This window comes from Callorhinchus milii, unplaced genomic scaffold (genome assembly GCF_018977255.1).
Source record: "Callorhinchus milii isolate IMCB2004 unplaced genomic scaffold, IMCB_Cmil_1.0 Scaffold28, whole genome shotgun sequence".
Lineage (NCBI taxonomy): Eukaryota > Metazoa > Chordata > Chondrichthyes > Chimaeriformes > Callorhinchidae > Callorhinchus > Callorhinchus milii.
Window position 1 is genome coordinate 443,723 of NW_024704769.1, and position 14,272 is coordinate 457,994.

General features: G+C 41.4%; 1 protein-coding gene across 1 annotated transcript; it reads right to left on the minus strand.

Moving 5' to 3' along the window:
* Positions 1-48: 48 nt before the first annotated feature.
* LOC103191013 (heterogeneous nuclear ribonucleoprotein H3-like) lies at positions 49-13,705 on the minus strand. The gene is made up of 12 exons (XM_007911943.2): positions 13,355-13,705; positions 10,889-10,999; positions 10,304-10,459; positions 9,949-10,092; positions 6,625-6,763; positions 3,822-4,006; positions 3,329-3,424; positions 2,925-3,046; positions 2,660-2,795; positions 2,032-2,127; positions 1,825-1,926; positions 49-1,469 (listed from the first exon to the last, which is right to left on the minus strand). The coding sequence occupies exons 2-12, from the start codon at positions 10,965-10,967 to the stop codon at positions 1,366-1,368; spliced, it is 1,359 nt and encodes a 452-aa protein (XP_007910134.1). The 5' UTR covers positions 10,968-10,999; positions 13,355-13,705; the 3' UTR covers positions 49-1,365.
* Positions 13,706-14,272: the final 567 nt, after the last annotated feature.

Consider the following 14,272-nt stretch of genomic DNA (forward strand, 5'->3'; position numbering starts at 1 on the left):
CTCTCTTTTATAATCATCAGAACACGAAGTCACTTCTTCACTACAAAGTTCTGAAACTCCACTTTATTATATTCACCATTAGAAATGTACAGGAAACAATTCCTCTTGAAGATGTTACGACAGAAAAATGTGCAGATTAAAAAAAACTGCATAATAAAGTTCAGGTCTATTGTTCTCACAGAACGAAGCATAGTAACTCAAAGGCAAGTTACTCAGGAGAGAAACTATGCACCCAAAGTGGAAGAAAGGGTGTCAGGAATTAATTCCCCTCCCCCCATTTTCAGAACTACATTGCTAAAGGGTACGAAAATAATCAAAGTTAAAATACCACAAGAACTAGACACTTTTATATAAAAAAAATTCAACATAGCAAGTCAAAATAAAGGATGACCATCAAGATATCCAACGCCAAATGTTGACAATACTCATTAAATGCAGGAAGGAAATATAACAATTTGTCTGCACCACACCGTGGCTTTGTGACAGCTCAGTGTCCCATCGTTACACAATCCACGAGCAAGTCAAAACAAGATTGTAACTGATCAGACCTGAAGTGGGCTGACAAGAAGAGTATTCCATCTAAAACCAATCCAGCAACTCCTGAATTTACAGGAAGGGTGGGAATTGGGGAAGGTCAGAAGGGAGCAAAAGGAAAACTATAAAATAAGGTAGAATCCAGCTAGCAGTGGAACAAAATCCCAATGATGGGTTGGTGCATAACTGACTTCAGTAAGGCTCTTGGGAGAGACCAGCCAAAGGATACTCTAGTAGATCTCTAACAGCACATCTTTGCCTGTGCTTCACCATATAAAGCTGTTCAGCAAACCATGGAGTTAGTGTTTGGTTGGTGGTTCAGCAGTTTCTGGCTTGACACGCATCAAGTATCAAAATCACAGAAAGGGAACAGTTCACCATGTGCCCAGTTTGAAGTGGTATCAAGAGCAAAAGTAGAAAACACACACATTTGTTCATCTCAGCACACTCACACAGGTCTAAATTCCCATTTAGTTAAAATAAAATACAACAAAAAGAGAGAAAGTTAACCAAAAACAAGGCTGTTGTACTAGATATTTACCTTGATTCACCACATAGTCACTGAAGTAGAGTCCAAATATTTATCTTTCAGAACAAATCTATTCTTCTATTAGGCTGTGACCTGAAGCTTCAAAAACCTGCTCACTTGTTTTGTAAGATGGTCAGGCCCCAAAAAAATCCATACCAAAACATGTGTAAAAAAACTGGCAAAGTAGCTATATTAAAGATTAATTTTAACAGCATTAATTTTGCATTGGTCATCCGTTAGAGATCGCGATATCCGGTTTGGGTTCTTGAAGCTTCTGGCCCAGTTGTGGTCACAGTAACAGGTCACATTCTCCATCCACTGCCTCCTAGACTGGCATCTCCCAAGTTGCCCATCCCCATGCTATCCTGGCTGCTGTAGTAGCCACCTCCACCCATACCACCATAGCCTGGAGAATAAAAAGAATACAATTAACCAACCATTAAAAAAAAAATCAACTTTCCTTCATTTTGAAAACATCTTCCTCTACCTTTAAAATGACTCCATACATTTAGACAAAGTTCTGAGGAAGACTTAAACCATCCTGAAACCATTTTCTCCCTCTAGCCGTTTGCTCTTTACATGTTTACACCATTATTTTTACCCTCGTTTTTATATAGCTTAATGGATCAGGGCAAGATTTCACAATTAGTTTACAAAATTGCCTCAGTTACCGTTGTTCACTTAAGAGATGGAGATCCAGTTTGATGCTCATGTGAAGCACAAATGGAGCTTTCCTACAGGATCTACAGAAGTGCACTTACCAAATCGCGAGTTTCCTGGACTTCCATATCCATAGCTATTACTCACACCGCCATAGCTATTCCCCATTCCCTGGCTGTTGTGCCCATAGCCGCCTTGACTGCCTGCGTGACAAATGTTTTTATTTATGTGTGGAACAATGAATACAGTAAATAGTTATGACAAAGTATACATGTCTGATAATTCATGATAAGAACTAGTTATAATACCATATTGATCGTTACCAATGCCTCCCATTCTGTGGTTTCCATAGCCACTTCCCACACTGGCAGTTGAATCCAGAAACAATTCAATATATCGGTGTTCTGGAAGGAGAAGTCTTAACTTAGTGATGTAGAAATTCATATTTATCACAATACTTAAAACTTTCAAAAAGCCCAAGTGCAGACAACAAATTGCAGTTATACAGCCTGTTTCACATTGGGAGGATGTTCCAAGGAACTGGACAGCCAAAGGTTTGTACCAGAACTGCGGGTTGGAGCCGAGTGGGGTGGGGCCATGACCAAAGCGCGATCAAAGAAGAAGGTCGTGAGATGGACCTTGAAGGGGAAGAGGTGAAGACACTCCGGGATGGTGTTTCAGAGAGTGGGGGCACTCGCTTGCAAACATTTTGCAAGATCATTGCATTCCATTTATCTTCAGTGCTCAAAACAATAAACTTACATTTGTGTAGCGTCTTTCACCTCGGGAGGATATCCCAAGGTGCTGAAAACAATCCTGCACTTGATATAACGTCTTAGGGCGAAAGAGTTTGATTTAAATGAGGCAACAATGCAATATTCCAAATAACTGACTTATCGCAGTCATCTTTCTCTTAAACTGGGGCAAAATACTTACGCATATGCGCTTTGTCTTTGGACATGGCAGCGACTGCATCTTCATGAGTAGCAAACTCAACGTCAGCCTCACCAGTCAGCCGCCCGTCAGAACCATATTCAAAGTTGATCTTCACAGGGATCAGTGGCGAGAAAAACTGCAGTGAAAGTTGAAACATCAGGAAGAGAAAAAACACGCTCCATTCAATTGCTTAACCATTTACCACACAAAACCCACAAACAAGGAGACGCACACAAAATCAATTGATGGGAGAGACGATGCTTACATTGGCAATATCTGCTTCAGATGCCCTGAAAGGCAGCCCACGCATGTGTACGCAATGACCAGTGCCGTTCTGAAACACTGGGCTGGCATCCCCTGCTCCGCCATAACCACGACTCCCCATTCCTGCAAAGGTCAAACAGAGATGAAGCCATCAGTGTAAAGCTGAGCCATCAGCACGTGGCTCTGTCCCCTTCAGAACGTGCACCAAGTCAAACCTCAACCACAACCCTTGATATTCATGTTCATGCACTCGCTCGCACCACAGCATAGTGTAAAAAAAAATCAATGAAGGCCACCCCACCCCAATCAGATTACCATTTGTGTTCTTATTGTGTTAACACAACATGCAAGCCACACATTTCACCCGACAGCACTGTGAGGAATACTGCTTCCTAGATAATGTACCTCTGTCCATCATTCCACCTGCTCTGGAATTGTGACCAAAACCATCGCGTCCATAACCATAGTTATCGTAGCCATAATCCTCAAAGCCGCCGTAACCTTGGGTAAAGATCAAAGAATTTATTTGGTTTTCGAAAGCACTGCATTCTGGATAATCTCACCAAATAACTGGAGAACTTACCTTGCATAAGATCAGTCTGACTTACAATATGGCAGGAAGTGCAAAGGGGAGCAGTCACCAATTGTGATCTGCTGGTAATGCCATCAAACTATTCTGCATGTCGTTGTTCTAATCCACCCGCCTGAGGTCTTGGGTTAAACAATCGCAGATCAGCACAGTTGCTAACAGTAATTCAAGTTATTTTATTTCAGGTGGAAATAGGGAGTTTCCTGTATGGAATCAGACTTGTAAGCGCTCCAAGATGCTACCCATTGTCGTTCAGATGGAGATCTTAGCTTTCATCCTTGCATATAATAGTAAAATCCATCTCCTCACCTCCACTATATCCAGATCCACGCCGGGCACGGTCAAACATATCTCGCATAGGCCCAGGACCACCATAGCCACTTCTTCCACTCATTGGTCGGTCATATGGTCCTGGACGCTGCCCCATCAGTCTCCTCGGAGGGTCGTGGAAAGCCCGAATCTCACCTCTACTACTCCTGAAGATTTCAATGTACCTGGACAAGCACAATAAACATATTTACCTCATGTTCCCAAACTGGAAAGTCACACAACTAGTGCAGATTGCTCTTGGGAAGAGTAGATTTATAGGACTCCATTTGCAACTTCAGTTAAACTGGCTCTAAATTTATAGGCATTTCTGTATTATCTTTGTTCCCAAGCCCACTTTTAATTGGATTTCTTTGAAAAGCAAAAGTAGGCAGAATTAGACTTGCAACATTATCTGACAAGGTACTGGAATGCAATTTATTATCTGAAATAAGGCAAATTAAATACGAGCCGCAAAACAAACATGTTAAAAAAATCATATTCAGAGACTTAAAAAAGTTGACAGCCACAACTTTCTCCAATTTCAGAATAAGAAGCTAGTGATAAGAGAAGCAATGTGACTAGAACAGAAGGGTATAAGCGTGTGTAGTTAGCTGCCTTCATTAGTCAGATACAGAGAGAAGGGGCAGTCAGAGATGTGAATTACTATCCAGAGATACTTGGAAGGTGCTGGGTGTCAGGTGAAGATAGGACTGTACTTGGCTGTGATGCCCCTGGGTTGAATACTCTGCCAACCCTCTCCATCAAGGATCACATGTGAAGACGTGGTAGAGGGAGATCCGTACCCCAATAGAAAAATACTCCTCTTCAGGGAATGGTTTACATTTGAGCACCATTTCGAACATTTTAAAAAGGGCCAGGAGAGAGAAAGGTACAATGGCCCTGTGGAACCTGGATTTAAATCCGAGCATGGGCTAAGGGAGACAATTACTTATGAGCCACATACAGCTTCTTGTCCTAACCTGGCAAGGCAGTATACCTTTGCTTTGTTTTCACAAACCCTTTTAAAATTGAGCTCATGGAATAAAAGTAAAACAGAAGTGGCTTCGGCAGGTTTAAACATGTAAGTCAATTAATGAACAGTTTTAAGTCTACGTTATACAGCAAATTAACTTGTGACCAGAGCAACTCGATTCGCAAGTTTTTTTTCCACAAATAAACTAATTGCCTTAGCATCTTTAACATTTGACTGATAACATTGACTACATTAACTAAGTTGATTCAAAAGTGGCAACATAATTTTTTTTAAAAAAGTCAACACAATTGATGCATAGGAGGAGGGGAGGGGGGCAAAAAAAAGAATGTCTGACTTGTAGCATAGGTTGGAGTAGTAGCATATTGGAGTAGTAGCATAGGTTGGAGTAGTGGAAGAGACAGAATTGTTATTTATTATCATTCAGAAAAACTGAATTGAAAGATACGGTTTACTTATTTATTAATATATATTATGCTAACTAAGGGAATCCCAACGTCAGGAATGGCACAGGTCTTATTTCTAAAGGTCGCAGTACACCATTCAGGACCAGATTGGCAAGACAAGACATTATGTCCACCATCCCCTTCAGTTATGTTACTATTTAATACGGGAACAATTTGGGATTCTCCAACACCACATATCAGCAGAGAATGGCTGGGGCAGGAAAAAAAAATAGGAGAGAAAGATAGATCACCCACCCAGAAAAAATATTATCCTCAAAGGTTACATACTCACTACACAAACTAAGTCTATGGCTTTGGTTAGGAATACATTAGCCTCTCTCTGAGGGGTTTGCAAGTATCAGTGTTAAAGGCCGGTTTTCAGAGCATCACTTTAAATTTTATCTAATGGTACCAATGGGATGTGGGGAGGAGAAGAGGAGGAAGACAGTGGTCTAGATCAGCAAAGAAGATGTGGAATAATGCATTAAGTCAGACATTGCTTCTTTCTTAAAACATAGATAGCTTCATGAAAGGCATCTGATGAACTAAAACATCAACATTTAGGCACAATTTCTCTTTTGTATTAAACATTATTGAACTACCGTTAGGTAGCTATGCTAATTGCAAATCAATCAAGCCGATTTCACTGTAAAATTTCACATGGAAGAAGAAATATATAGCAATATGCAACAGCGCACAGTCCACCTATCAATGTCTTTGTACAAGGCTGGACCGGCTTCCACAGCGCCCTTAATTTACTGTCAGCATGATATGGCATGTTTCTTTTAAAAAAAGCTGACATTGCTTAATTTTGTTTAAAATTCACTTTGATCTATAAATTTGTGTTTGGTAACAATTCATGCACCTAATTGGTTTAAATCCAAATTTAACTGCAAACAAATATTCTCGTTATTTTTTCTGTTAGGACTTTTCACTAAACAAAAATTGGTTCAAATTTCAAGATTATGGAGTTAAGTGTCCACAATGGCTACAAGCCGATGCTGTAGAGCCCTCTTTACGTGTAGTTAAATACTGCAGCTACGTTAAGTTTTTACTGTTTAGATAACTTTTGGAGCAATGAATGCTCAGCGTCTCATTCATACTAAATAATGACTGGGAGTCCAACCCAGTACCCCATATCCAAATTACAGCTTTGTTGAGATCTGTTCATCAATTATTACAATAGTTTTTCAGAGGGCCTACAGCATATGGCACATTTATACATTTTAGAAAATTCAGTTGAGTCCCCACTGTTTTCCAATGGCTCGTGGGAGGTTCGACTATTTTCTTTTGCAAGAATGGCTGAGTTCTGGAACCTGAACAAGTGGGCTTAAAAATGTACGACCCACCCTTCCGTCCATCCCACCTGTGCCCTATTCTGTCCTTGTGTTTCCCCAGTGCTTTTTCAGCTATCTCCTTTGATGCAAACTGCACGAAGGCTTCCCCCGTGCTTCTCCCCTGGTAGTCCACCGGCAATGTTATCCCATTTGGCACGATTTCCAACCCTTCAACCCAAGGACAAATACCCCATCAAGGGGAACAATATTAAAAATTGTGACATTCCTACTCGTATACACATACTATATAGCATATTATGTTGAGAGTATTACCATCAGAATTACTTCAGGAGGCAAGAAGCTGCAGAATGCTGTTTAAATAAAGCAAACATCCAATATGGAACAAAGCTGATTCTGTAAAACTGTATTTTACTCTGACAACAAATTGACAATTGAATATTGTTGGTATTCAACAATAGCATGAATTTATCTTCCAAACAATCAACATTAACAAAATTCACATAAATAAAAACACACAAGCTTGTAGTAGACTACAGAAATTCAAGGTCAGAAAGGATCGGAAAGCTCCTACCAATATCTTAATGTTAAAACAGGAGGCCAAATGAACACCTAAATGGATACCAAAAGCCTAACTGATGTGAGAACATCACGGGCAGCAACTTAAACATCAGTGAATTTTGGCCACACTCTAAAGTATCTCTCTCCAGATTTCTCTGATTCTCGTATAATTTGGCACCAGTGGCTTATCCAAATAATCACGATTCACACCAGGCAATGTCAGCAGGTAATTCGACAATGAGGCAGTCAAACCCACTCCTGGCTTTCACAGTTTCCAGCCGTCGTTGGATAGCCGTACGGAAGGGAAACCCTAGTCAAACTCCTCTCCATAAACAATGACCTGACTCACTTTCTACTGAGCGAGACTGGTGCAAATTAGACGATGAACTGTTAAAAACACTTCCAGCCGCAGTTTTACAGGATGCAGGCAAACCTGTGGCTTGGAAACAGTTGCAAGCTTACAACAACTGCAAATCTCCAAAACAATAATAAAAAGGATCAAAGCTATTGAGGAATTTTATTTTGCTTTAGTCAATTAGCATTATGCAGCCACTGCACTCAAAAGCAACCTCTGAGCTAATACACCAATTTAACATGATCTTTAAATACATGTGCCCACTTAAAGATGCTTGTACAAGTTAGACTATGAAGAACCATAACTAACATATACAGTAAAACCAACAGAAACCCAAAGCAGACTATGAGCACTAGTTTTGTTCTGCCATGATTTATTTAGAGTATGCCCTTATGAACTTCACTGCCTGTAAATGAATCAGTTTGCAATTTAGAGACTCCACACTGAGACAATTGCCACGTGGAACTACCGATGGGCTCTAGGAAGGTAATAACACCATTGTGGGAGGGTAGGATATTCCAGCAGTATCACCACGGATGATGAAACTTGGTCAGTGAAATAGAAAGCACATTTGAGGGAGTGAAACATGATTGCTCAGGATTGGGTGAATCTGCCCACTAGGTGAAGGTTGAATTAGGTAGCAGTATGACGTGTTTTCAAACTCACAATTAAAGAAATGCTACATTCAAATAAGTGGTTTTATGCACAGAATGTTTACAGTAATACTTGAGAATCCAGGTCCCCTACTAACTGTTACTACAGAACAATGCATTTTTGACTCAAATACGAAATACAACTATTAACCCCCTTAGACAATAGACCCTCCTTTATTTTATAGAAATGCTCAGCAAACTACATCCCAAGAATCTGTGATTATGATTTGTGGTACTCATTGGTGAACACTTTAGTTGTCAAGATCTAACTGACAGTTAATGAGTTAATGGTTAACCTAATCTAGTTAATGAAACTAGCAATTCCTCACAGCCAGTAACTACAGTAATTATGGGTTTTTCCAACAGCAGGACAGCACAAAAAAACTTGGCAAATAATTTGTATAACTAATGGGAACTCGTATTTGTTTTGTTACCAAAGAACCCAATTTGAGGCAATGAGTGCCTTTTAAAGTTCTACTCTCCTCTTCTTTGGGGTCTCCCCACCTTGTGCACCGTCACTCAGTCTAAATCCCTGAGGCCTCCAATACTGCTTTGGTAACAGGTGCAGGAGATGCTTCAGCTCAGAGAAATACATCCTCCCTGTGAAGAAGTTTGGTGCGTGCTGGGCACCTTCCAACAGTGGCAAGACCGAGTTTGACACGCTAGTGGAAAACACCATGATATATCACCAAAACATTTAAATCTCCTTCACAATAAAGGAATATTTCAGAATATCAGAACCGTAACCCACCAACCAGAGATTGTTTTGGTCACATATGATCACCAGAACCAATTCTAAAATACAAATGCTGCTTGTGCAGGGATCAGAATCTTGTATCCCATTTTAAAAAATTCAGTTTTGCTCACTTGGCATATAACAATATTAAATTTATAACTGGATGCATTCTGTACAGTAGGTATAAAACTGAAAATTAAGGCAAATCTTAAAAATGGAGAATGGCAGAACATGCAAGAATACTTAAGTTAATGATTTGTAAAATAATTACACCACCCATAATCAGCTTCACGTGACTGAACTCTCAGGTCGCTTCCCTTCATCAAGCAAGTTTGGCAAACAGAATTGGGGAGTCCAGGTAATGCAGGGGTTAGCGCGCTTGTCTCGCAAGTGAGAGGAACCGGGTTCAATTCCTGGGCGGGGCTTCCTAGGAAGTTTTATTACATAAGTCAACCTAATTCTTTTTTGTGGTAATATTTTAAGGCTATTATTCTTCATCATGACAAGTATGATCCAGCAATATCATAATTTATCACAAAAACAAGGATTGTGGCCTGACACTAGAAGATGGCAGGAAACTTACTAAGGAGTCATTCATTTCATCCACCACAAAAATGGGGGAAGATCACTTGAAAAATTTAAACTTACCAAGAATGATTTGAAATCAAGATACAATTCAGTTACTAGGACCAAAAGCAACAGTAGAGGGATAAGGCCAACAGTTTGTTGCCACGTCAATGCCCTTTTCATGTTTTTAAAAAATAATCTTGTTCCCAATACTATGTTCCACACTACTGGTTACTACCTGGAGTTTGGAACATAGAATTGGGCACAAGATTGGGCACAAGCATTTGGCAGTCAAACAATAACTCGGAATATCCCCTCCCAACCCTCACCCATAAAACCTGGATGTTGATCATCCTGCAACAATGTCCTGAACAGAATTAGGTTGTGAACCAAACTTAAAAGTTGCCCTAACAGAAAAATGTTAGAAGTTTCTTTCATACTAACTTACTCTGACCAACAATCTCACCAGGCCCACCCATTCGGAATTTCTCCACAAACTGAATTAAGTAAGGAAATAAAATACCTGTAAAGAACTGCAAAATCTCTTCTTTGCTGCAGCCAAACGGCAAGCCTCGAAGCCGCACTGTTCCATCACTCGTTGTCTCAGTTTGAGTTGGACTATTGTGTTTTAATACCCAGTCCATTTCAGTGGCTTTAGTTTCAAACACTGTAAGCACGTTAAAACATTAACAAAAATAAAGGTCAACCTCACTCCAACTCCCAAACACTTTCTGTTGGCTACAAATTAATAGATCGAACCATAAATAGGTGTAACATTTTATACATTTACATATGCAACTTGCCAAACGTTGATACAGTTGATTTGCAGGAATAAACTAAGCAACAAGATGAAATATCGCATAAAAACAAAAAGTTACCTTCAATGTACCTATGGCCCATGCTTTCCCTATCTTTTGCAAGAGCATTTTTCACATCATCCTCAGTTTCCAGCTGAATAAAGGCTTCACCACTTGGGCGGCCTTCTTTTAAATAAGTGAAATGTATCCCAGAAGTTCCATTCACAATTTTACAATCTAAAATGAGAAAATATACACAGTCATTGATTTCTTTTCTTCTCAGCTTATTTGTATGGGAGTAAAGGGAGAGAATAAAAGCAAGTATTGCCATCATTGAATAGCACAAAAAAATTCACAAATCATATTTCTCTCTGCAAAAGCAGTTACATCAACTGATACTAACATCTTATTAAACCATAACCCAACATTAAAATCACACATACACTTTTTAGGATTTCAGTCAAAATGTCTATGTGTGTAAGACAACTTTGTTTCCAGACTCCTCTCTGTCTGCGCCCCACCCACAATAATAATGACAGTCCTTAACTGATACAGTTCTACATGTCCTCAGATTATGTCCTGGCACATTAGACCAGTTTTAACAGAATAATTAACAATTCAACCATCTTCAGTGTAATGGTAAACTTTAAAATAAAGTCACGCAACCTGAAAAGAAGTTTAGTACTTCATCGACAGTGCAGGACCATGGAAGCCCGCGAACTCTGACAACAAAATGTTCTTCCATTTCAGGAACGAAGTTTCTCAAATGAATAAATCCTGAGAAGAAGGATACACATGTGATTAATTACTTACGGCAGCTCAATTACATAATCTTTGTATTCTTAAAAGAAATATTGTCCAACTATGCAACAAATAGGAATACATACTCAAAACCCAGATATCCACCCGTGCGGTTAAGCTGTGTGACTGTACAAAATTGTAAAGTCCTAACAACTACTAAACAAATGCTTGCGCCAATATTCTATTTTCTTGATATTACATCAAACAACTAAGTTCCCTACGAAATTTTACTCTAGTGTCCTTACTAGTATGGCACATAAACACACACCCTTTTTTGAGCAAAGATCCTGATTCAATCCAGGAATCAGTCCAGGAATTCAATCCAGGTCTTGTCCTGCACCTATTCCCGTGCTAGGTAGCTACAACAGGACAAAAAACAAGCTACAACTAATTCAGTACTGAATTGGAAGGGGGATACTTTCCTAATGGAATCCTATATTTATGACAAAACACTGCTGGTAAAAAAAGGATTGAAGTGATTGAGATTTGACTTTCGATAAAGAAAACCAAGGTCTATTCAAGTATTTCAAGATGAAATGGGCACAAACTTCACTGTGTCTGATCAACCGCACTGTGTGATGTCATACTGTGGCATACAGGTCATAAAGGGACCTGATGTGAACCAGTGGGTTGATCTTGGGGAGGGAGGGGGAGAAGAGATGAAGGGAACATACTACAAATGACAAATAAGCATGCTAGGTGTAGCGTGTGCATTTTCAAAAAATGTCTTCTGATCCCATTCCTAAATGTGCATGAAGTCTTTTTTTGGACAGGTGTGGGGGAGAGAAAGGGATAGGTCTTTAATGTCCCCACTTCTCCCAACTAACTTAGAAGCATCAACTGCAAAAGACGAGCACTGTTGGAAATAATATTCCTGAATAAAAATCACTCCTTCAGCAGGGGATGGGGTCAAATGGAGGGAGGAAAGGAGCAAAAAAGGGGGAGGGGGCAATTTAATGGTCTCAAGTCTCTCTGGGATAAAGAATAATATTTTACTCCCTGGATAATTCGTTCCAAAACTGTATTCCACCAAATCTCAATTTCAAAGGATTTTTCTCCCCAGGAGTGTAGGGGAAGGTTTAAAACGAAAAAAATGTTATCCACGTGGAAGACAATGGTAGGGCCTTGGGCTGGCATGGGCCTGCTAGGAGGGAATGGAGGAGGGAGGTTAGGGAAGAAACGCACGGGGATGGATAGGAAGGTGGAGAGAAAGAGAGAAGCATTGGGCCTGGGGATTAAAGTAGAAAGCAGGAAAGAAAGAGAAAGAATGAAGAAACCCTCGTGGAACAAAGTGAGGTGGAGCCAGAAACACGAGGCAAAGAAAGCCACACCGAACCCCTATCCCCACACAGCTCCATCCCTCCCTCCAGCAGCTTAAATAAAACTGGAATTAATCCCCACAGAGAGACTCAAAGGAAAATGGCGGCATCGCAACAGGAGGAAGCGAGAGCAGGGACACCATTTACCCCCGGCCTTCAACACCCACACACGTCATACATACACACACACACAGACACACAGACACGCGTCTCCCACTCTCCCCGTCTAATAAATGAAGACTGTATTCGTCTACTGTAAGTATACAACGGGGGGGGGGGGGGGGGGGCAAAGGAGCCTCTATTAGTACCAAACAACATATGGAGACGATTTGGGTCCCGGGTCCTTTGTATAAACAAATCATAATTAAACTTATGCCCCACTCACTCACTCTTCCCCTCCTTCCTCCCCTGACATTAAAAGATAAAACAATGTAACATAAATTGGAGAGGGAGAGGAGTAAGTGTGTGTGTGTGTGTGGGGGGGGGGGGGTGTGGGTGGAGGAGAGAACTTTTTTCAGCCTCTTCCCCCCCCACCCCACTTTCTCGTTTGTAGGCGTGAATTCCATGCGTTCACTTTATTTTATTAACACGTCGATCGAGATTTTAAAAAAGTGCATTCGCCTCTCTGCCCTCTCCATTTTTTTACCAGTCAGTAACTAAAGTAAATAAGCATTAACCCCCCACCACCGCGGGCACACACACCACACATAAACAACCTCCACCCCCCCCCCGCCAACTCTCCTCTCTTTTTACATGAAAAAACAATTTACCCAAATATTATATATATATATAAAAATAAATCACTCGGTATAAAAGCGATTCCCCTCATACGAGGGGAGGAAAGAAGGAGAGAGAGAGAGACGTGTGCGCGGGGAGGGAAAGGCCCTCTCTGGTCGGTGGTAAACCTGAGAGGATTGTTTAGATACACCGTCCCGTCCTGAAAATAAAACAACAAAAAAAGACCTTTTTCTTTTTAAGAGAGAAGACCGGGGGGGAAGGAATCGGCACTTACCTCACAGCCCAACTCCGCTCCGCTGCTGCTGCCGCCGCGACGCCGGATTGTGGGTGAAACAAACGGCGCTTTCACACCGTCAGAGCTGCAGACGTTATTTTTAAAAAAATATATACAGGACTACACCGTCGTTAATCCTCTCGGTAGCGCGCCCTTTACCTCTCCCCGCCCCGCCCGCCCGCCTCGCAATCTCTTTTTATATCGTGTACACAATACAACGTTTTATTTTAAAAAAAGTAATAGGTTGTAAACTCGAGATTCTCCTCAGGGACAGGGAGTGAGTCCGCGTCTCCCCTACCGACCGCCTCAGGTTCCCGGTCTTTTCCCCTCGTGCCGCATGCGCACCGCCACCCCCCCCCCCAACGACCGTTGGCTCCAACCGCCGACACCGCCCCTTTTATTTTTTTCGAATCCCGCGTTCCCCATTGGCCGCGGCGCACGTGCATCAAAGAAAGCGACCAATGAAAAGGGGGAGAGGGAGGTGAAGGGCAAAGAAACATCCCGCCCCCCCCTCGGCTCCTCTCCAACCGCCGAGCCGGGTTTTTTTAAAAAATTAAGTCAATTAAATCCATAACCCGTTTACCTCTGATGGCCGCCCACGGCTGAAACTGCTGCGAAGAAAGCACCGATTTTTTTTTGTGTGGGTGTAATTTGGGAGATATTAGATAAAAATACGAAGCGGGATTCGAGCCTGTGCAGAGAGACACGGGGTGGGGGCGGAGTAATATCGCACCTGCCGCCTGCTAGCCCGTCCTATTGGTCTGGTTGGGGGGGAGCCAGAGGGGTGATTTTGGCCATTGATTGGCCGCAGCGAGCACTCAGTCAGTTACAGGAGGGGTGGTGGCTGATTTGCATAGCCTCGCGAGACTCCGAGCGCCGCTGGACCGTGATATTGCATGTGCCGCCGTCCTATTGGTC